Source organism: Aquila chrysaetos, chromosome 8 (assembly GCF_900496995.4).
Source record: "Aquila chrysaetos chrysaetos chromosome 8, bAquChr1.4, whole genome shotgun sequence".
In the NCBI taxonomy this organism is placed as follows: domain Eukaryota; kingdom Metazoa; phylum Chordata; class Aves; order Accipitriformes; family Accipitridae; genus Aquila; species Aquila chrysaetos.
The window spans coordinates 32550383-32571778 of NC_044011.1; the positions used below are offsets into that span (position 1 = coordinate 32550383).

Here is a 21396-nt window from a genome sequence, read left to right on the forward strand (position 1 = left end):
GCTGTTTACCTCAAAATGATTTCCTGGGGTTCGACTGCATGCCCAGGTTTTAGGAGGCCTGGTTGTACGGCCCTTCAGCCTGCTCACCCACTCCAAACTCTTCCTGCCCTGCTCAGTGATGTCCCCCAATGCCCACCCCAACACCTCACTTGGATCCAGACAGCCCCCAGCCCTCGCCTGGAAGCTGCATCACTGTGAAGGAAATTATGTAAGGCTCACAAAGCTGAGGATCAGTTACTTGTGGTGGAACCTGGCACTGGCAGTAGTTACCAAAGCATCCACTTTGAGGGCTAAGTGAAGTCTTTGGTCACCTTCCCTAGCTCATAGTAGCAGACTGCTGCTGCTGTAGTGAGACTGGTTTTCTTCTGGCCATCACCAGGAGCATTTGCAGAACCCACTTGAAGATTCAGCAACCCAACGGGCTTGCTTCACATAGTGTCCGCAGCTGCATGAGAGCACACAGCTCTGGCCTCGCTGCCTGGCCTCCGTAACACCATCTTCCCCTTGGTCGGCCTCCAAATTGTTCTTCCACACATTCCAGCCTGTCGCCCTCTCTCCTCAGCAGCCAAGTCAGTCTCCTGTGGCCCAAGTACAACAAACGCCAAGGTCGCCTGCTTGGCCGGCTGTGAGAATCCTGCCTCACTGAGCCCCGCGGGAGCCGAGGGCTATTTCCCAATCCTTCCCATGGCCTCCTGGCTTTTCCCTCTGTGCTCGGTGTCACTGTCTCCCCCTCGTCCTCCCCAAATCCTCACCACCGCGCTGCCTCCCCGCCCTGTGGTCCCATCTGCTTCCCCTCACCTGCCTCGCTACACGACAAGCAGCTCACTAACGCGGCCCTGGTGAACCCCGCTCTTGATTTCAAACCCCACTCTGCTCCTCCTTTGGGAAGGAAACATCCCCGTTTTCTTTCGCTTTCCCCCCTGCTCCTTTTCTGTCCTAGGCTTACTCCTCTCTGTCAAACTCAGGGGCTCGGCTTTCAGCTCTGTTCCTCCCTTCCTTGCCTGCTTTTAGCCTGTGCCATGTCCATCCCCCTCATCAGACGCCATTTCCCCACACCTCTTCTAGCGAGCAATTTGAGTCTACTTGCCTTGGAGACTATTTATTTTAATAGGTATATCCCTTAGTACACTGGATTAATATACCTGCTTACCTCTTCTCCCAGAGATAATTTTTTACATTGTAAATTAAATGGGGAAAGGAAAGTCAAAAGCCAATGGAATAGATTTATTTTTCAGCGCTCTCAGTGGAAGGCCCCTGCAAAGGTACATTTCACAGCACATATATAATTGCATAGATGATCAGCGAAACAGCTGGGGCAGCGGAAGAGAAGTAAGGCTGCTCTAATTTGTCGAGGTAGTTTACCAGTATGGCTGAAAATCATGCAATTGCTGTTCTACAAAAGCCTGTCCTCTAAACCAATACATTTTCTTACCAGTTCATTGGCTGCCGTGCACTTTTTAAAAAAGTTTCCCGTTGTTTCAGAGCACTGGCAAATGCACATTTTGCTGGGAGGGGCGGCGGGTGCCCAGGCACGTGTAATTTCTTGTTCTCACTGTGAACACAAGAGCCTGCAGGGAAGCTTCACCGACTCCTCGTGCCACTGCCCTTCGCAGGAGCAAAGGGGCCAGGGTAAAGGTCTTCGAGGTCAGTAAGGTCTCCTGAGTCAACTGAGGCTTTTGAGTCAATGAACAGAGAAAACAACCATCTTGTGTTAAGAAATTTTTATTTGTCCTTTGGATCTGTAATGTAAGCACATAAAATTACAAGTGGAAGAAACATCATGCCACAAAATTGCATAGAATTTTTACAAAAATGTGAATTATGCCTCTGAAACAATCATAGATTGAAGAACTGAAAAATATGTACATGTTAACTGAAATATTTCATCCTACTTCGAAAGCAAATCATCAAGGACTAATCAATCACAGACACTATTAATACAATGTACAAGAGCAACACTGATTTCAAAGAAAGGCAAGCAATGATGTCCCTTTAGTTATCTTTCAGTGAATGTTTAGCTAATACATGAGCATTAATTAACATAATTATGAACATGTTAAATCTAAAATGTCTGGCCTTCATTAGAATTTTTAAAATTCTGTTTATACTGCCAAAACCAAGCTATTTTCAGTAGTGTAAAGATATCTGAAGTGCACGACCTAATTTAATATAGACAGCTCTATTCTATACAGCAGAAAGTCCACGATACAGCATTTCCACACATTCAACACAGAACAAGGCAAATACATAAAAGGCACAAGACTTGCACATCATAAAGACCCTTTTTTCATTATCTTACTCTAGTTCAAGTAATATCAATATTAAATGATATCTGTTTCACTGAAATAGTTTGAACAATGCAAGATGTACAGTATTACACACTACCTTACACCTGCAGAAAGTGGCACTGTACAGATATAAAAAAATGTGAGTACAGGAAATGGTCAAATACAAACGTACTGTAAAATGACTACAGCTGATAGTATATTTAATCCAACTGGTATATTTATTTATTTTTAAATATAAATAAAAGGTTAACTGGTATTTGCCCAAGTTTCTTTGAAGACTGTGGTGAAGTCCTGGCTCCCCTGAAGTCCACGGGAACATAGTGCTGAAAGTCAAAGGAGCTAAGATTTTACCAAAAAGCCTGCGCTGTACAATGGTTTCTATAACGTAATAGTCTTCAGTTTATTGTGAACACTGCTATCAGTTTATTCTTTTAATAATTTAGACAATGTGTCATTTTTACTTTAAAAAATGCAGCATTACATCTTGACTCTACGTTTTCAATGAGTGATTAAGATTGATTTCAAAGTGCAAAACAAGGATTAACAGAGGATTCACCTTTCCTAGCATTAAGATGAAAGTCAGATTTTTGAATTTCATGTTCACTAATTTCATCATCATAAACCAGAATAGTTTAATCCAAAACATGATCTCCAAACAATATGCAATTTTTCTTTCTTTCTGCTCTAAGCTTAAAAAAGAAACATCAAAATACTGTTTGTTTTCCAAGATTTGAACTTATATATATATACACACCATTATTTAACTGAAAACTTAAGCTTGATTTATATTTTATTGCTTAAATTTAAATAATAAGTTACTTTAAAGTACTAAAATCCTGAGGGAATGGAAGTAAAGTAACTTAACTGTTACAATGTATTAAAATGCCTCCCTTGACTGCTTTCTCCGATTGCTTTTTAATACAAAGTAAGGCCCCGATCTCGCAAGCATGCACGTGAACGTTATTCCCCAGAACAGTCGCGCTGAGCCCAGTGGTGCGTGGGAAAATGCGAGTTTGCAGGATCAAGCCTCTCGATGCAAATCTATGTCTTTTGAGCTAGTTTATCCGTTGCCCTAAGACGCCTCTTCACCACACGGCTGAGGGAAAGGCCTTTAGCATTATGTGTTGGCTTGGGTACAAATAAGAATCTGTCTGTAATGTTTCATAATTCCTATTTCTGTTACTATGGGAATCCAGAGAATAGCATTTCTTTACCTTTTCAAATATCCTGACTTTCACAAAGTCTCTCTGTCATCTGATACAAATTTCTCAAAATGTGCTGTTACCTCTCTCATGCATATCATACAGTACACTAACTTTGATTGTTCTTATTTTAAGAAGTCAGTTAAATGGATTAATATACATTTTTAAATAACAGTGATCAGGTTTTTATATTTTGCTTTTAAATTTCAGACCTTAGTAAAACTGAACCTCAGTCGCAAAAATAATGGAAGATTCTGTTAAATTTCAAATACTGTAGTCCTAAACATTTTATAATCCTATCAAATTCAGTAAGCTTAAAATATGATACTTAAAATCAATACTTTTGAGTCTGCAAAATATATATCAAATTTATATTCTAAAACTACTTTGATTTACAACACTAACACCACAAAAAGAATTTTATGATTCAATGACTATTTTATAGCAGTATAACCCAGATGTTAGCTTTCATAAAGATTCTCTCTACTCACATATCCCTGAAACATTTCATTTGGCCAAGAGACCACGCTGACTTCAAACAGAAACATGCTGTGTGTGTATATAGACGGATGTGTGTGCACATATAGATATATATATATATACAAACATATATGCACTCACACAGTGTAACAAACACAGACGTACACAAACACCGACAATCTCCAGGAAGAGTTCTTCTCTTTGTTTTCCTCTTGTCCCCACAGTTCCAAGAATTTTCAGCAGCAATTACATTTCTTTTCATGTGATAAACATAATATCAAGACAGCAAGCCACCAGTGCTTGCAAAGCTAAAAAGGATTACATGTTTCAGTGCAAATGTAAAATGATGGTACAGCTGTCAAGGTGCAGTTATAAAGAAGGAAACAAATATGATTAAGTACTGTTATAATATTCTCTAGGATCTGTATTAGTTTGGAGTACTTTGCACTGGCACTTCAAAAGGAAATCTGCACAATACACTGGTCTTCATTAAACATGCTTAACAGTGAACATGGCCAGAAAATTACCCATTTAAATTGGCCAAAAAAAAAAAAAAGAAAAAACAGGGGAGAGGATGGTTAACATTAATTTTCCCATTACAACTGCACTAAGCTTTAGAATAATAATAAGATGAAGAATGAGAATGAAGACCTTTGCACAATACTTTTTATAAAATGTTCCTTTTGGGAAATGTGCACTTGAATGCAGATTCCTCCTGCCTCCCAAAGCGCTTCAGTGGCAGCTCACATTGGGAGAGCAGAGACGGCAGCTAGGGAGTGGTGCGCCCTGGCGCACTGATTGTTTCTTGGGCAATTAAAAAGTAGTATCAAACACTTTTTCTGGATTATCTTCTTCCAATTCCTCTTCACTTTGCAGAGGTTTATGATTTGATTTTCCACTGTCAGATGCCAGGGAAGAGGGGGCAGAACTGTGGTCTCCATCTTCGCTGATTTTCCCTTTCATGGCTTCCTGTACGAACTCCAGAATTTCCAAAGGCAGTCTTTTGAATTTGTCTTGATATTCCTGATCAAGTTCCACCTGCAACTACAACAAGAGAGACAAGCTGTCTTCAGGTGTATCTGATGCTACCAGTGCTACAGTATGGGGAAAGTACCACAGGAGGCAGGGGGGAAATTAAGAACGCATTTTTACGTGATGCAAGAATATAGTCCTTTCTTTTTCCCATTAGCGCCACACATCCAATACGCCTATTGATTTCCATGCAGTCATTGCAAAGCTGAAGGAATGTGCACTCATTTGTGCATAAGGCTGGTTTTGGGTACCATCCTGGGGTACCCAAATCCTTAACATATATGTGGATTTAACTGTATTGGTGTCCATACTCCTACTGGCTTTCACAAGACCCAATTCATGTGCAGTATGGATCATGGATAAGCCTTTGAAAGAGCAAGGCCTTTATTAAGCTTCAGGTAGCTAATCACACATTGATTGCACCACAAACGTTGCTCTGAGAACAATATAATAACTTTTGCCAGATTTCTTGGGTTGGAGAAACCATTAGGAAAAAGTCATTCGTCAAAGGGAGTCAAAGAGGGAGGGAAAAAAGTTAAATTACATTTCTTAGGCCTAGATCATGGAAAGTTACATTATCTGATTAATACAGTATGTGTCTTGGACATTACTGGGGAAAAAGTGTTATATCATCAACAGGATGCAAAAGGCATGCAGAAAGAAATCTGGCTATCGGTCTTCAGGAAGCTGTGGGTCCTTTCCCAGTATTTATTTGTATAGCCTTTGTTTTTAGTGCATATTAGGATCTGCACGACCCGTTATTTAAAAAACGTTAATGTGTATGAAAGTTTCAGCTGAAGACAAAGCCAATTTTTTCATCATGACCAATATAAGCACGGCAGGAAGCAAAAGGGGTGAGTTCCAAAGCCAAACCTGCTCCATCCATCTGTCCGTCCATGCATCCAACCATCCATCCACCCACCTTCTTAAAAAGAGGGAGTCAGGTTCTGCTAACTGTAGCTGCAGCAGTTTTGCAATAGTTTCTTAGGCAATTGTATTTTGAGCTGTATTTTTTTTCCAGGAGGCATAAAGGTGCTATGAATTCTGATCCTTCAGCTCTATGCTGAGTCTATCCTATCTAGTTTCAAGTCTCCTTCACCCTGTTGCAACGGCTCTCAACAGGCAGTACAAATTTTCACTTGAACATTAGGCCCTATACTAGTCTTACCATCCTTGACCTGTCCACAGCATGTGACTTTACCGCTACCCCTCCCTCTGAGCCCTTCCAATCCCATTCCCCATGCTTCTGTCCTGGTTTTCATCCTGCATCTCTGACTTTCTTTTTGTGAGGCCTCTTCTCCTTTCTCCTGATGTGCAAATCAACGTCCTTAGCTCACCTGGTCTAGTTCTACATTCCTTAATTAGACAAATTTTGCAGCTTTTCTTCCTCAAGACCTAAGTTCTGGCTTTTTCCTTTTGGTTCCCCTGCTAAAGCTCATTTCCTGCCTTGTTTCTGGCAATTTTCCTGCTGTTCTGGCCTCAGTTTCCCACCTCAGTGACACAGTGCTGACAAACACCGGGTCTGAGGCACAAATGGTTCCATTAAATACATCCTGCCTCTAAAACATATATTTGCATCAACTGTTAAGACAATCACTACCCTTCTTTCATGCGGTGCCCTTCTTTTTTTCCTGAACTTGCTTTGTTTTCTGGCTTTATGTCTAGATACACATTTTTGAAGGGATCCTCCTTTTGTCTCCATTTTGGTAATGCTTCCAAGAATATGTGTATTATCCGAGGAACAGTGCTGTAGCATGGTTGGCAGGAAAAACCCCACAAACGATGCTGATCAGGCCTCACTGCCCAGCACACAGCCAGGGCCCTGCAGCCCCAGAACTCCACTCCTGCTGCCCAGTGACCTTCTCAACCACCAAGAGGCTACATCTGCGCTGGTCTCTACTTCAGAGTGAAGGCAGCATGGCACTCACATAGGTCATATTGCAAATCCAAAGATTACGTTCTAGGTAAAAGGTCTGCCATCATGGTGAAATCATGCTTTCGGTTACAGTTCACTACTAAATATCCTCACTGCTTAAAAAAACAGGAGGGAGGGAGGGGAAGATGAGTTCTTCTGTTTATTTATGACAATTACCCAAAGATGCTATCGCAGTTAGAGGGAGATTTATGCCAAACGTTAATCTGAAACAGCAGCGATGGCAGAGGCAGTGCCTGCCAGCGGGCTCCGAGCATGCTGTGCACCATGCATGCCAAGTGCCATCATCTTTTCCTGTTCGGGAGTGTTTGCAGCCAGGCCCTGGGCTGCTGATGCAGATCTGCAGCAGCGTCCGAGCACCCCACAAAGCCAGTTACAGTTCCTGCAGGGAGAGGCAGCTCTGCATACAATATTTTTCATAAATCTAGGAATTGTGTGAAAGGCTCCAAAGCACTGGAAGACACAGGTTTATAAAAGGGCATGAATTTCTTTATACAGGAGAGTCTGAGTCAGAGATGGGCTGCTGCATCTCCCCACCTCATTGTCGTACATGGAATTACTGAATTTGTGAATTCTGGGCACCTCAGGTATAGAAGGAGGTATGTAAAATCAAAAGTCAGATAAAATGTCCTGGCTCTCAAGTTCATTCAAAATCTTGATTTGCTTAATTAGGTTTAAGAGCAATAGAAGTATTTGAAATCCCTCAGAAACTGAACGTTATCTGAACTCAGTGCAACCATAAGCATATTGTTAGATAGCGATTGTGTCTAATATTCACCTCCTAAAGCGCCTCCAGTGGATAATCCCCCCGAAGTCGAGCGTTTAATAGAAATGACATGAATCTGGAGCTACTTCTCTCTCTTCATTGTCTCCAGAGACAGTCTATATAGATATCTAATCATGAGAAGGTTGAAGTTAGTTGAGAAGGAGCAGACAGTAGACAAGGAAGGTTGATTAAAACTGCAACAGTGTGTAAAAATTAGTTTTCAAAGGCACTGTCAGTCCTTCCCCTTGCTTGGCTTCAGATGAGCACCTCAGAGCCTATTCCCTGACCACCAAGCTATCACACAGGACTCCAGCTGCAATGAAGAGCACAACGGGTGAGCCTGGGTGCAATGCAGCCATCCCATTGTCAGACCTGACCCCTCACTGAAGTCTTCCTCAGCAAGCCTGGGGCCTGCAAACCCACGACAGTCTCACAGTGCATTGGCCGTGTTTCTCCTTAAACCACCAGCCCCAGGCACAACACTGGCAAACACCTGTGGGTCAAGGTTAAAGAGGCAAGTTTTCTGCTTAAAACCAGCTGGCTCAAAAAACCCAGCTGTTTTTCTTTTAAAAGCCTCAGTATCCTTCTCTTAGAGAAGGATAACCATATTCTGTGGCCTTACAGGGACATTACAGTTCATTCACTAATGGGAAGCTGCCCTCCCATTAGTAGCAGTAGTCATGTGTCTTTTATCTAACTTGCTGATGGCATGACAAACTGCCATGTCAGTGTGTGCGTGTAAGTAAAAACCTCTGCACAACCAGCACCCCACCAGACTCCGTCCCTGTGTGGCCTTACTGTTCAGTTTGCTGTCCCCTTGTGTTGCTTCCCATCACAAGTCCACCTATCCCCATTTCTCTGCTCTCCAGCTACTAAACAAGGTGACTTACACTTGCTTTTAGGATTTTGGAGCCAGACAAGGGGGGGAAAATGAGACTGATGATTAGACGGGCAGATCATTATCTGGACCACTGTTCCCATTAACACATAACAACCTTCTTCCTTCTGTTGTCTCACTGTCTGCCCTCCTACAGATCCTCTGTCCTCTCTTTAACCCCAATAAAAATGACTTATTAATGTCACCTCCATGCGGCTTTAGTATCCCACAAGGGGTTGGACATATTATTTCTTGTTCAGGTAAATCATAGTGCCATGTACTTTACTTACAGGCAATGAGGTAATAGCTTAAAATTTGGAACCATCATTAAGTGTTTGCAGCGAGGTCCTTGGGGACAGGAGATGAATGTGTTAGTCACTCTTGATGGCTGTGGCCAGAAGCTCTAACTCTTGAATGTACGCTTCTACCTACCTACCCTTTATTTTTTACCCAACAGTGCTAGTTAAACACATCAGCTGATACTTACTCAGCTTTACAAAATGGGTAAGTATCAGTATTATTATCCCCAAAATACAGAAGAAGGAGAGAAATTAAGCTTAGGTAGGGATCAAAGCTCAGGAGGTGCCATCCTCAGCTGCCTCTGGTTTGAAAGGCCTCTCCTCCATGCCGTTTATATGATAGCTTATCAAACTAGACATACACCAGCACAGGCTTACAACAGGCTGTGGAGCACTGGGCCACCAAGTTGTCCTGCTCAAAATAACAGTAGACATGGTGAGGTTTTGACCGTGACCGTCCCGCCTCTGTTAGCTATACCCCACAAGGGTTTCCATAGGGAAGCTGTGCCTGAGGGACCCTTTTGACTTCAGCCAGCCATTAAGCAGTGTGGGTGACCGAGGGGCTTGGGCTCACGCACCTTCGTGCCCTGGATGAACGCCACCGTATCCTTTGAACCTTCACTACAACCAACACAGCCCCTAGCCATAGGGACAGAAAATGAGCGGGGCTTTACATGCCTAAGGCTGTGCCTTAGTGAGCAGAGCTCCTGGCGGCCAGCCAGCTAATCAACTCATATTCCCTCCCAATTCAAAGGGCTCCTCAGCATCCTTAGCTACAACTGCTTTCCAGAAAGGGTCATCATTCAGTGAAAGGCCTCAGCAACCCTTCCTTGGAAAGTGGAAGGGGAAAATCAATATGGTCATTCAGCTTAAAGCAAGGAAAACGCACTCAGAAAAGGAAAGGGATGGTATTATTAAAACTATTTATAGCATTTATACCTAGCTGTTATTATTAAAACTACCAAAATAACATAGCATAACATAGAATTAAAACAGTGACCAGAGCATTAAAAACAGTAACTGTGATCAATAAAGAATTACAGAAGCAGAAATTGTGGTTTTAGACTATCCTGATCAAGCCCCTGTAGACTTTTGCATACTTGCAATGTGATCTCATGAACTTCTGTTTCTACCAAGAACAAAAATAAAACGATCACATGAAAAACACAATATGCTGCCAACACAAGTTACCAGGAGGGCTGCAGTTCACATGGAATGTTTAAGTTGAAAAAAAATTAGAAAAATTAAAAAAGAAAATAAATACGTTAAACCCCTTAATCCTTAATTATTCCACAATTACGGTTTTTCATATTATCTTGTCCCCAAGTTTAAGCTTCAAATACTGAACTCCTCTCCCTTCTCACTACTTGAAATACATCTTTCCTTCTGCAGAATCTTTTTTTTTTTTTTTCATTTCACGATTGTTTTAAGATAACTGTGGAAAAGCAAACAAGCTGGGCTAATGAAGTATAAGAATCTAATAATGAGCTATCAGAAGTTTCAGATGTAGAGCAAGTTAAGAAAAGTTTTGCAGTAGCTCAAGCCATGGGAAGTAGGTATCCACACAAACATAAATGGCAACCGCATCTAGGACCTCAGGCGTCAGGAGCAAAGAACTTACTGTGTGCATTAAAAACAACCAGTGGACTAAAACTCCCTATCACACACATAGGAAATTTGGGAATGCCTCTGTGGGCTGTTGCTGTTGCCAGTACCTTGTGAAATTCTACTGCATCTACCCTGCAGCCAGCCTCTGTGGCTTGAAGACAAGAGGCGGCGACACAGCCGGCCGACAAGCAGCACTGCTTCCATCCTCCTCCCCCTCACTTTGGCAGCCCAAGGGAAAGGGAAATTGTGGGGGAAAACACGTCCAACCCATCTCCCTTCCTGCCACAGCAACACCTTTGAAGCTGTTAATGTGAACACTGCTGCTCCTTCCTGTTGTACCTTAAAAGTGGCATTTCGGAAGTTAGTAATGAAAGTGTTTTCCAAACAATTTTCCGCTCTCCTCCTTCCCCATGAAGCTTGAGATACCGCATGCTTGGTCTGCACAGCGGTGTGACCTCACAGCATCATTCTCCTGATGTAAAATCGCACGCCAGAGGCAGTTGTCTGATGCAAAACCAACCCACTTCCACATGGACTGAGATTCATTCCAGCTCACATTTTTTAAAAAATATATTTCCAACTCAAAAATAATGGAAGGGTCACTACTTAAAAAGCATCTGAAGAATTAATCTTCAAGCAAAAATGTTTTGAGAAAGTTATGTATGAAATACAACTAGTTACACATTTTGGTGAAAAAAAACCCACCAAAATGCAATTTTGTTGAATCAAAAACATTAATTACGGCCATATTTGTTTTGATGAAGTTCTTCCACTGCAAAAATTTGATATAACTCCAAAGAAACTTTTTTAAGTCTCACATTTTCCATTCCACTTGCAATTTTTCCCTAAAGCCAGTTTTTTTAGTTTTGTGTTTCTTTTACCTCTCCTTTTAAATCCATCTTATTTTGTATTATTCATAAATACTTTGTTTCCCTGAATCACACACTTTCTTTCCCTGAATGATACAGTGAATTATGAATGAAAAATAATCCAAATATCCTAGCTCAACAATCTAGGTAAAAATGCACTCTGAGGTCCAAACAATTTATCTCCAACAATCTCTGACATTTCCAACAGCAAACTCTTCATTCTCAAGTTTTTAACAACATTTTCACAATTTTTGAGTTCTGATTGCAAATGTGAGAAATGTTTAAATTGTGTTATTGCCCCTTGAGGCAGAGGGCAGCAAAATATCAAAATAATGCCTCTTTTGTTTGGTATTTGGTTATTGTATTTATTCACCAGTTGAAATGTGATACTAATTTGTATCCATAATTACCGTGGCACTACCCACAGGCAGTGTAGTATTTAATTCCAGGTAACAGTACCTGTTCTTTTTGTTTTACTGATGAGAAAGTCAACTACATTAATTTCTTCTGTACAATTTCAGCAGAATGTGTTTTGACAAGAGGCAATAACTGGTCACTACACGGTTCGTAACAAAAGGGGGACTGCAAACTCTACAGGATATTTCTGTTTAGCAAAGCTCCCATTTTCCTTTTCACGTGTCATTGGAACTGTTTATTTTCTTAACACCAGCAACACTGATCTTTTCACTGGTCAGTGAAAGCATATTGCAACAGAAATACTGGTCTGAGATTGTGGCCCCTTTCTCAGTCCTCCCCTGTTTCTCTAAATCTGCTAAAGCTCCAAGTACTTATTTTTCTTCCTGCAAATGTTTGACCCATGTGCCTAAAGATAATTTTGAATAGAGGATTTGGGGCTTTTAAGACTGCATCAGACAACAAATATGCATAATGTCAGTGACCTCAACTTAGCTTCCAAAATAGCACAGAGAGGACTCCCAGATTAAGGGTACAGAGAGCAAGCAAGCTGCTGTTCTGCTGCTTTTCATTTTCAGAGCTTACTTAATTAGAAAGCCATTCTGGAGGGATGCAGCATTAAAAGACATATGAGTTGCAAGAATTGTTAAAAGCAGATGGAGGCTCAATAACAGGGAGAGTGAAATTGAAGAACAGAGCTCAGGGATCAAGTGATTTATAGGCAGCAATTTTTGTTTAATTGGAAACAGAAGGAGTTTCTTATTAAGGACCATGTTATTCCCTCCACTAAGCAGATTTCTACTGGGAAGGCAAAGGAGTAACCACTGCTTAGCTGTCCTCGTGCCTCATGGCCACAGTCCCTCTGCAGCACTCAGTGTGCTATGGGGGACTGCAGAAAAGAGTGACTTCATGTGAGGTTGATGGGTTTGAGGACACTCGGGACTCCTCTGCAGGACCTTTCCAAAACCAATATACCCACCTCTGCCATCTGGAAGAATGGCCCAAAGAAAGCAGCTGGGAAATGCAGTTTCTTGGGAAGCTGTTTATCCAAGCCTCGGAAAGGAATTAACAAGTCTACTCATGCAGAGAGCACCTAAATGCTCTCTTTTTCTTTTTCTCCCAGTGACTGCAAGCAAGTGCATAAAGGAACATGCCACCATGTTAACGTTTGGACTTAACATAGCTACTCAAGGACAATACAGCTAAGCATGAAACGAAACTATTCAGGTAGCTGAGGTTTTATCTCAAAAGATGCTGAAGCGTGGAATCATTAAAGAAAACCTAAGGGCACTCAGGATCAGAGACAGTGCAAGGAACAGCATTGCACTAGGTAAATGACAGCTGGTGCGGGAAATGTCTTTACAGTGACTGGAAAGCTCCCATTAATGATTCCTGTCCTCAGACAAGGACATCTCAGTCTCGGTGCATGCCCATCACTGCACTTTCAAATAATGGTTACTTTTCAGACCATGACAGACAAAAAGGACACCAATTCCAGGACTTTCTCTCTGCCAGCCCCACCTCACACCCTTTTTCTCCCAAATGAAGCTCCCCTAGTCCTTCACACAAGGTCTAACACACCAAGGCGATATTCCCACTCTGCAAGGTCTCCATGCTGTTCCTGCGACCAGGGGTGCTTGCTCAGGAGTAGCTGTATTTTTGACTGATCCACTACTGCCACCCCTGCCTTTCCATGTCAACAGGTTGCACAGTTCAGATACTCTCCTTCCGAAATTGTCCCAAGATGGGCTTGAAAAAAAATCACTGTAACACCTGAAGCATGTCACAAGCCAAGGAGTCTAGAAACTGTATACTGTGTTACCTTCCCCTATTCATATACTCCCCCCTTCAACTTCCCCTGTTATCTTCCATGTTGCAGCTTCGTGTCTCTTCCTATTAAAGCAAAGGTGATTTGCTATGCCTCCCTAATGTACGACGAGTCCCCATATAAATGAGTCCTTTAATATCTGCTGTCTCAAGGCATTAGACTGTAACCTTAGGGCCTTCATCAATCTGTGTCTCACCTTTATTAACTGCAACCTCAATTAAACCAATGGGACTGCGAAGAAACCTGGGACGTGGGCTCCTAGATTTTAACACTTTGTAAAGAAACTGGTATCTTCTTTCTGTGTAGTAAATCAACATCTATTCCAAGAGCGAATTAAAAAATAAATGTTTGAGTAATGAGATGCCCATCAATGTTGCCCAGGTTATACATATATTATCTGTACATATGCCTGTACTGTCCCTCTGCTGAAAACTTTTGAATTAGAGAAGCTCCTTACAGCAAAAGCCTAAACTGGTGATCTTTTCCTACTGGCAGTTGTATTATTATTAGTAATTTCAGATCTCTTGCATTTTCTTTAAAGAGATAGCTTGTACAGAATTCTATGGGAGGATTTTCTTCACAATAACTTTTGTTTCCCATTTCTTCATCAGTACAGCAGTTTATTCTCATGCAAAGCCCTGCTCTGTGCCTTGTAAGCTGTATACTTGGAATCTTCTTTCTGATGACTGTTTTGTGTAATTGTTTCCTTTTGTGGATAAAATGCTTTCTTAAGCTGTCAAGTGTTTCTTTTGATGACTCTATAAATACGTGACCTATGCATCTCATGATGCATATGAATAAAGATAATTAGAGCTAGTATGAATGGGAAAAAAATCCCCTCTCTATGAGCATGTATAACATTTTAAGGCTAGATTCTGCTCTTTTTCATTATCACTGGAGTAAGTCAGCTTCACTGTAAGCAAAAGAGAATCTGCTCAGTTTCAATGCAACAAATCCAGAGAAACTCCACTGAAGCCTCATCTATCATCAGATACTGCCCTTAGTTTATTGGGGTGGATCCAGGGTAAATAATTAGTGACATAGCTCAAATAGAGCTTCTTGACTGGTCCTTTTATAAAGTGCTGTCCATATTTTGGATACTGTCTTCAAAACAAACAACAACAACAAAAAAATCAGTGCATCCATTACCTTCTAACGAGTGATTTTTTTCCACTTCCACGATGCCTCCAAGGCACCCTGTAAACAGGCGGCTGACTGTCCAACAGTACAGGCCTTGGAAGAGTAGCAGTGTTGTAATTCTCAGCTCAAGAGGTCATAACAGTTCCTTGGAAACTCCTTTTAAATGACATCTTGAGGTTATAACAGCAACAATATATTCCAGAAATATTTCAAATCCCGAGTGGACCAGAGAACGCGGGACTCTGAGAGCCGTGCAGCACCACAGCAGCCAAGCAGGATGTCTCCAGTGGGCCCTGGAATCCACAGGGCCACTTTATGTATAATGTGTTTTGCCTAAAAGTGGTGCTGTCCCGCAGAGCAAGAGAGTCTGGCTATTTTTGAAAGAGCAGAGAGACAAGAAAAGAAAGCTTCAGGTGTTTAAGGTCTCCTGTGTAAGGGCTCAGGAGCTGACGAAGTACAGATCTGAAAAAAATATGGTGAAACCCACACCACAGCTTTTGGACCCTTGCCTAAACTGAACTCTGAATACAGTTTAAGAAAGTGTTTTTCAGTCTCTCACATCCACCTTCCTAACAGATAATTATAGTGTCACCTGTGTCTGACTTGGCAGGACATCTCTAACAGGTCCCATCAGTATGGCAGAAAATTCCCTCCTAGCACAAAGATTTCTTCTCAAATATGACAATGAAAAGGAAATAAAGAATCTATTTCTCTGTCTCTCTCTCGTGGCATCACTGTGCTACTCAATGGAAAAGGAACAGTCATCCTATGATTAAGTTTGGCACCTCCTTTCACTGCGATACCCTGCTCTGCCCTTCCTACTCAGCCCAGACTCTCAAGGCTGTTTCGAGTAATAAGAGCTCCTAACATACACTGAGGTCTGTGTATCTTGAGACGGCATGTTTCTTAAGGTACATGCTCACTGTAATTTCCATGTCATTGGTAATTGTCAGGGAACTGCATGGAGTTTTAGAAGTAAGCCATCATTAGTTCAAAAAATAATCACACTGATAAAGCCTTATGCTGCACTTTGAAGTTTACCTTGTACTGACTATACCTCTTCACATCAGAAAGCCTCTGCAGGATAGAGCCTCATTGAAAAGTCTGCTTGGAAAATTACAGAGCAGTCAGTCCTTCTGTTAATATCCTGTTAAAAATGAATGTTTTTAGACTAGAAAGCAAGCACGCTCTGAATAAAGATCAAAGCCTTAGAAGTTTATTTGAAAATCTTTTCAAGTAGTTGCAGTTCTGTAATCCCTTGTAACAATGAAGGCTATTCCAAAATATTTCCTAGCTCATTAACAGCATGAATCTGGCTGCTTCTTTACTGTTAGCAGAGATGTGCATTGACCCTCCCTAAATGATGAGCCAATTTAGGGACTGACCCATTATTTTCTAACATAACAAGCTAATGAAAAAAAATCCATTCAGAACCTGGCAGAAATTTAACAGCGGAGACAGAGCTACTGTCTTTCATTTTCCATCTTCCAGAAATGATGGTTCAGTATTTTGGCCTTTGTGCTTCCAAATGTCAGGAAAGTTTTGAAGCTGAGTTTAACAATGACAAAAAGTTGGGACTCGATTCAAATTTATATATTGATGTATATAATAATGAACATCAAATGGAGATGTATCATTGCTACTAAGGATACAGAGTCTGATACTGTTTATGGCTGCTCTATGTTTATATATTACTATTATCTTCACAGCTCTCTACTTCCACCATTATTTCATCCAAATACCCACCACTTCTCATCATTTCATGCTGTATTACACAACACACTTTTTTTTTTTTTTTTTTTACTTAAGAAGCAAAATTAGTGTGGAATTTTAACTGCAACTCTTAAAAACTTTATAGCTTAATGTAAGAGCAGCACCGCCCAGAGGTTCAACCTAATTAAAAATAGCCTGAAGCTTTTTACTTCCCCATGAACTTAGAAGGAAAAAACCCTCCTCTTGTTGTCTGTACTGCTATTACTGGATTAAGTAGTACTATGCAATGGGAGGTTAATGGAGCCATCCTCATGATTAAGTTCAAGGGATTAATATTTCACTTCAGTTGTTTTTTATTTAAACATTTTTTCCAAAGGTCATATTAGCGCTGACTACTGCAAACTCAGGCAAGTCTCTAATTACCCATCATGTTTAAATGAACCATGCAGAAAACTTTAGTTCAGTGATGTTCAGCAAGCATCCCACAATGCAAAAATTGACATATAAGGTAACTTCATAAAGCTAGATAAACAAGACAAAGCCCGTCCCACTGCTGTGCAGATTAGCTTGAACTCATGCCTGCTAAAGGGCATACCCAAAGATCACTTAAGTCTACAAGAAGACAGTGATTGACTTTGATGAGGTTTGGATCTACAATACCAGCAACCGTATAAGTACAGGCACAAACTAACCAGGTCTAACAAAGGAACCACTGGCACAAAATGGCATGAAGTGTGTACTCCTTCCCTAACAGAGATCTGAAGGTAATCTGACTCACAAAAGAGAAGTGCAAAAGCCATGCGTTAGAGGTTCAGGATTTTCAATTGCCTTGTCTTAGTAATTTAAGGAAACTGCAAAGCATGAAAAAGTCTAGGAAACACGACCAGGTTGCTGCTTAAAATCCAAGCCTGCTTCAACAGACAGGTAGAGATAACAAATTCCCACAGAGAAGGTGAGATGCCATTCTCACATCCAGACCTGCCCACCTTTCTCTCTCTTTGCCCTGATCTGGGTTTCTGTTGAGCACCTGAGCTCCATGAAGAAGGGAAATGGCTGAAGGTGTTTTGCCCTCTTAATGCTTATTATGGGTGAAGGACTACCACCCTGATCACGAGGACTACCACCCTGACCATGCTGCAGCCCAACCAGCCAGCACGGATCCTGAGTCAGCTCTTCTCGTGTGCTGGAATACGTTCGGTGAGCTGTGGTGACAGAAAATGTGCGTGCCATAGCACTGGTGTGTTTAAGTCTGCACTATGGTATGCTTTTTATCTTGCTGTGCAGTTGGACACCTTGAAGTCCTCTTGAACAGATCTTTTAATGATATTGCCAATAGCACAGTTGAGTTTTGGGGTCAGACCTTCCTGTTGCCAGGAAAAGGGATGTGCAAATTCCCTAGAAGTCAGCAGAGACAGGAAAATAAGGGATACTACAACTTAACACTACTTAGAGAATCGGTTCCCTTGGTACCTCCCTTCCTCACAGATCTCAGTGGGCCACAGCACACAGAGGTCACGCTGGGGCCTCATCCAGATCTCAAGCCTACTACAGAAAGAGTGAGCTTTTCTACTGACATCAGCATGTGCTGGATTTAGTCCCTGGCTCCTCTCTTTCTGAAGTTAATACAGTTCATCAAAGTTTAGTTCACCAGATGGTCAAGCCTACTTAGATGAATCTCACAGAACTTCACTAAGTCCTTTGCTTTTTTTTCTGTTGAGAGGCATGCCATCAAAATGTATAACATGATCTCCTTAGAGCTCCAATTTGTTTTTAATCTGATTTCATTTGTGTGTATCACTATTGGTATCTTCTATCTTGGAAAAGTTTTGTACCATGCAAAACCTTATTTAAGAAAAAAAAAAATTGGCAGTAGAACAAAACCTCTTTCCATTATAAGAACTTATCTTTTTAATGCTCTATCAGTGTTTTATTATTACTTCGGTACTTGACATCTTCCAAAAGCATTAAAAAGTTCTTGAGAGGTCTTACAACTTTACAGTATATTCTCTGATGCCAATTCTGATCACAATCTAGTTGAAGATAAGTTTAATGAACGCTAGAGAAATAAAGGCCTTTCAGATGTGATCAAGGTACTTGAGGAAGCAAAAGAATCCTTTAAAAACATTGGTTGCTTGGTTTAAAGCTCTATTTAAAATATGTGTAGAGTACATACTTTTGTTGAGGATAACAGAAATTTATCTTGAATTTTGGGAGTATTCCAAATGATGGTAGACAAGTATCAGAAATGAATGAGATTATTAACTTGCAAAAAAACCTTTTAGAACAATGACTATAAAATGTCACCTTTTCCCCATCTCATGGAAATGTATTTAGAACTATAGAAATATAGACAGACATAAGACTTAGTGATGGTGAGTGAATAATTAAGTCATCTGCTACTCTATATAACAGTAAAAAGATTATTCTTAGTTACAGAAGTTATTCCTAAAAATTTCTTATCACTTATGTTATTTAAACTTTCTTACATATCAATTAGTTTGAAATAATAAGTCTTTAGGCTATCCATTAATTGCAGCACCGTAGACACAATCTGTATTTAAAATTATGCAATGAAAATTAAGCCGAAGCACCAAGCTGTCTTGGCTAACAAAAAAGGTTTCCTCAGCCCTTCGGATAAAGAAGGAGAGATAATGGGGGCACTGAATTCACAGGAGAACGCTTTCTCAGTTTACTATGCTGTCTTGTCACATGTTAACACAGACTACCGAAGCCACAAGCCGTTATCCAAGTCTTTAATTTGCAGTGTTGCATTTTCAGTGCATTCATTTTCTGATCGTACAGTATGACTGTTTTCAGACAAAAAAGGAAAGAACTCCAGTGATTAATGCAAAGGAAGGACAGCAACATATATAACCTGAAGGATAGCTGATTACGAAGATTCTGCAACGGGATCATTTACAAATGCAAGGTAAATGTGGATGGGAAATTTAGATAGTTTAGTTACTCTTTTAGAAGTTAGAGGGAGGCTGGTTGCAGAGGAACATCTGGTCTATACCTCAGGAGAAGACACCATTTTTAGTTTCTCTCTCTCCTGCTGTTATGGCTCTAGGCTCTCAAAGAAGGCTTCAACCCACTCTTTTAAGTCTTGCTGTCTTTGCAGAACAGATCTTAGGACAACTGAATTTCTCTTGTCTGGTCATATTTTGCTTCACTGATGCACTGAAACTACAATTTGGCATTTGTACCATTATAGCTGGTTCACGCTGGCATCTGTCAGAGACACACAGCATGGACATATCAGTCACAGCTGCTGACTGCAGCTGCTGTTCTCAGCGGCAGCAATGATGGGAAGTGGGATTATTTTAAAAAGTGCAGCCATTAATTGATGGGTGCTTTTTCCCAAATCCTCTACGCCTGCAGCATGAATGAGGAGTCATAACATTCAGCTGATTCAAACAGATTTTGGGAATGGTGTCTTCCTGCCATAGAAACTAGAAAAAAAGCAGCTGAAATATTCTGTGTTGAAAAGCATGCCTGACTGAGGTAATCACACCTAAGAGTGATGCTTCTTTAAAGTCAGACAAACTGCAGCAGCTCGCTATCTTCTCAGTCTTCTCTGCATGCTACACCAGCAGTTATAGAGCTGTTCCACCTTACTGTCTCCCATATCCTACACTTAATTGTACTTTTAAATAACAATAGGCAGAGCATTGGGCAGTCAACTTTCTGTGTGTAGTACAGCTTCTTTTTATCTTCAGACAATAGCAGTTTACACTTCTGTGCACAAAAAAAAGATACCCCCTTTAACATTCAGCCTAGCCACTGTGAGATTTCCTAATGTCAGTATCCTACACTTGATATGTGACTCTTGTAAAAGACACTAAAAAATGTTCTCTATTATATGCATGTTTATTAAAAAAGTGCTCCTACTAATATTAATAAATGGTTACAGGAGGGAAACGAGGGTGAATACTGAGTCAATCCTTTTAATGACATGTCTGTGTGCTTGTGGATGCATATACTCACAAAACGGAGGAAAAATGGAAGGCATCTAATTATTTTTAAGTAAATCAAAATAATTACTTCACTGGCATAAACGCAGATTTTGTATATAAATTCAGGTTAATGAAATACTCATACAAAAGAGACAGTTTGTTCAGGGAGGACAGTTACAAAGAGGGTCTTTGGTGAGGTATTTATCAAAGACCTTTATTTTTTTTTCTGATCTCCAGCATATTGTAAGAGAGGGACCTGCTGAAAGTCTCTGGGTAATGACAGATTGGACATGAAAATGGACATTGTTGTGGTGGGCACTTATAATGGATGATTACACCAGGAAGATCGGGTGATGAAACTTCCTTACTTGCCCAGAAAACTTTTCAAAAAGGAATACAGCAGGGCACAGAATACTTCAGCTTCCTAGCAGGCAACATTCATATTTACAATATGTACTCTCTACTTTATGCGTGATTGGATGTGAAAACAGACACCTATTTCACTTAAATGATCTGGACCTGTGAGCAGGCTTATTGCTTTTTTACACTATATCAATTCCTGCAGCAGCCATAGAGAGGATCTTGGCCTAGGTAAAATCCTCAAACATGGTTTATATCACTGAAATAAATCTGCTTATGAGGGAGTTGCAACCATTAAAGGGCAGCTGACATTACAAGGAATTAACCCCAGTCTTAAAAAAAAAAAAAAAATCACTTAAAAAGTAAAAAAGGGAACTAATAATTTAAAAAATTGAATTAATTTTCAACCAATTAGTATTTTCAAGTGGGAGGTGCAGCAGTGTCTGTCTGAGTACAAATGGGAATGAAGGGTACTCCAGGCCAAGAGGGGACATTAACACTAACACGGAATTGGGAAGAAGTTACTGCAGAATTTATTCCATTATGCCATGGAGAGCGCGAGGCCCTGCTCAGAATTACAAAGATTCCCCAAGAAAAAGACTGACAGCGAGTTATCGTTCCCAGAAGCTTC

General features: G+C 40.7%; 1 protein-coding gene across 3 annotated transcripts in view; it reads right to left on the reverse strand.

Annotated features, from left to right (window-relative positions):
- Nucleotides 1–1706: 1706 nt before the first annotated feature.
- The window catches only part of PLCB1 (phospholipase C beta 1), a 412867-nt gene continuing 393177 nt past the window's right edge, over nt 1707–21396 (reverse strand). For 2 of the 3 annotated variants that reach the window (XM_030022429.1, XM_030022430.1), the window contains one exon: nt 1707–5014. In XM_030022429.1, coding sequence (XP_029878289.1) covers nt 4784–5014 — 231 coding nt within the window. In that variant the 3' untranslated portion in view covers nt 1707–4783. The remainder of the gene's footprint in view (nt 5015–21396) is intronic. The other variant, XM_030022431.1, reaches the window with a different exon arrangement.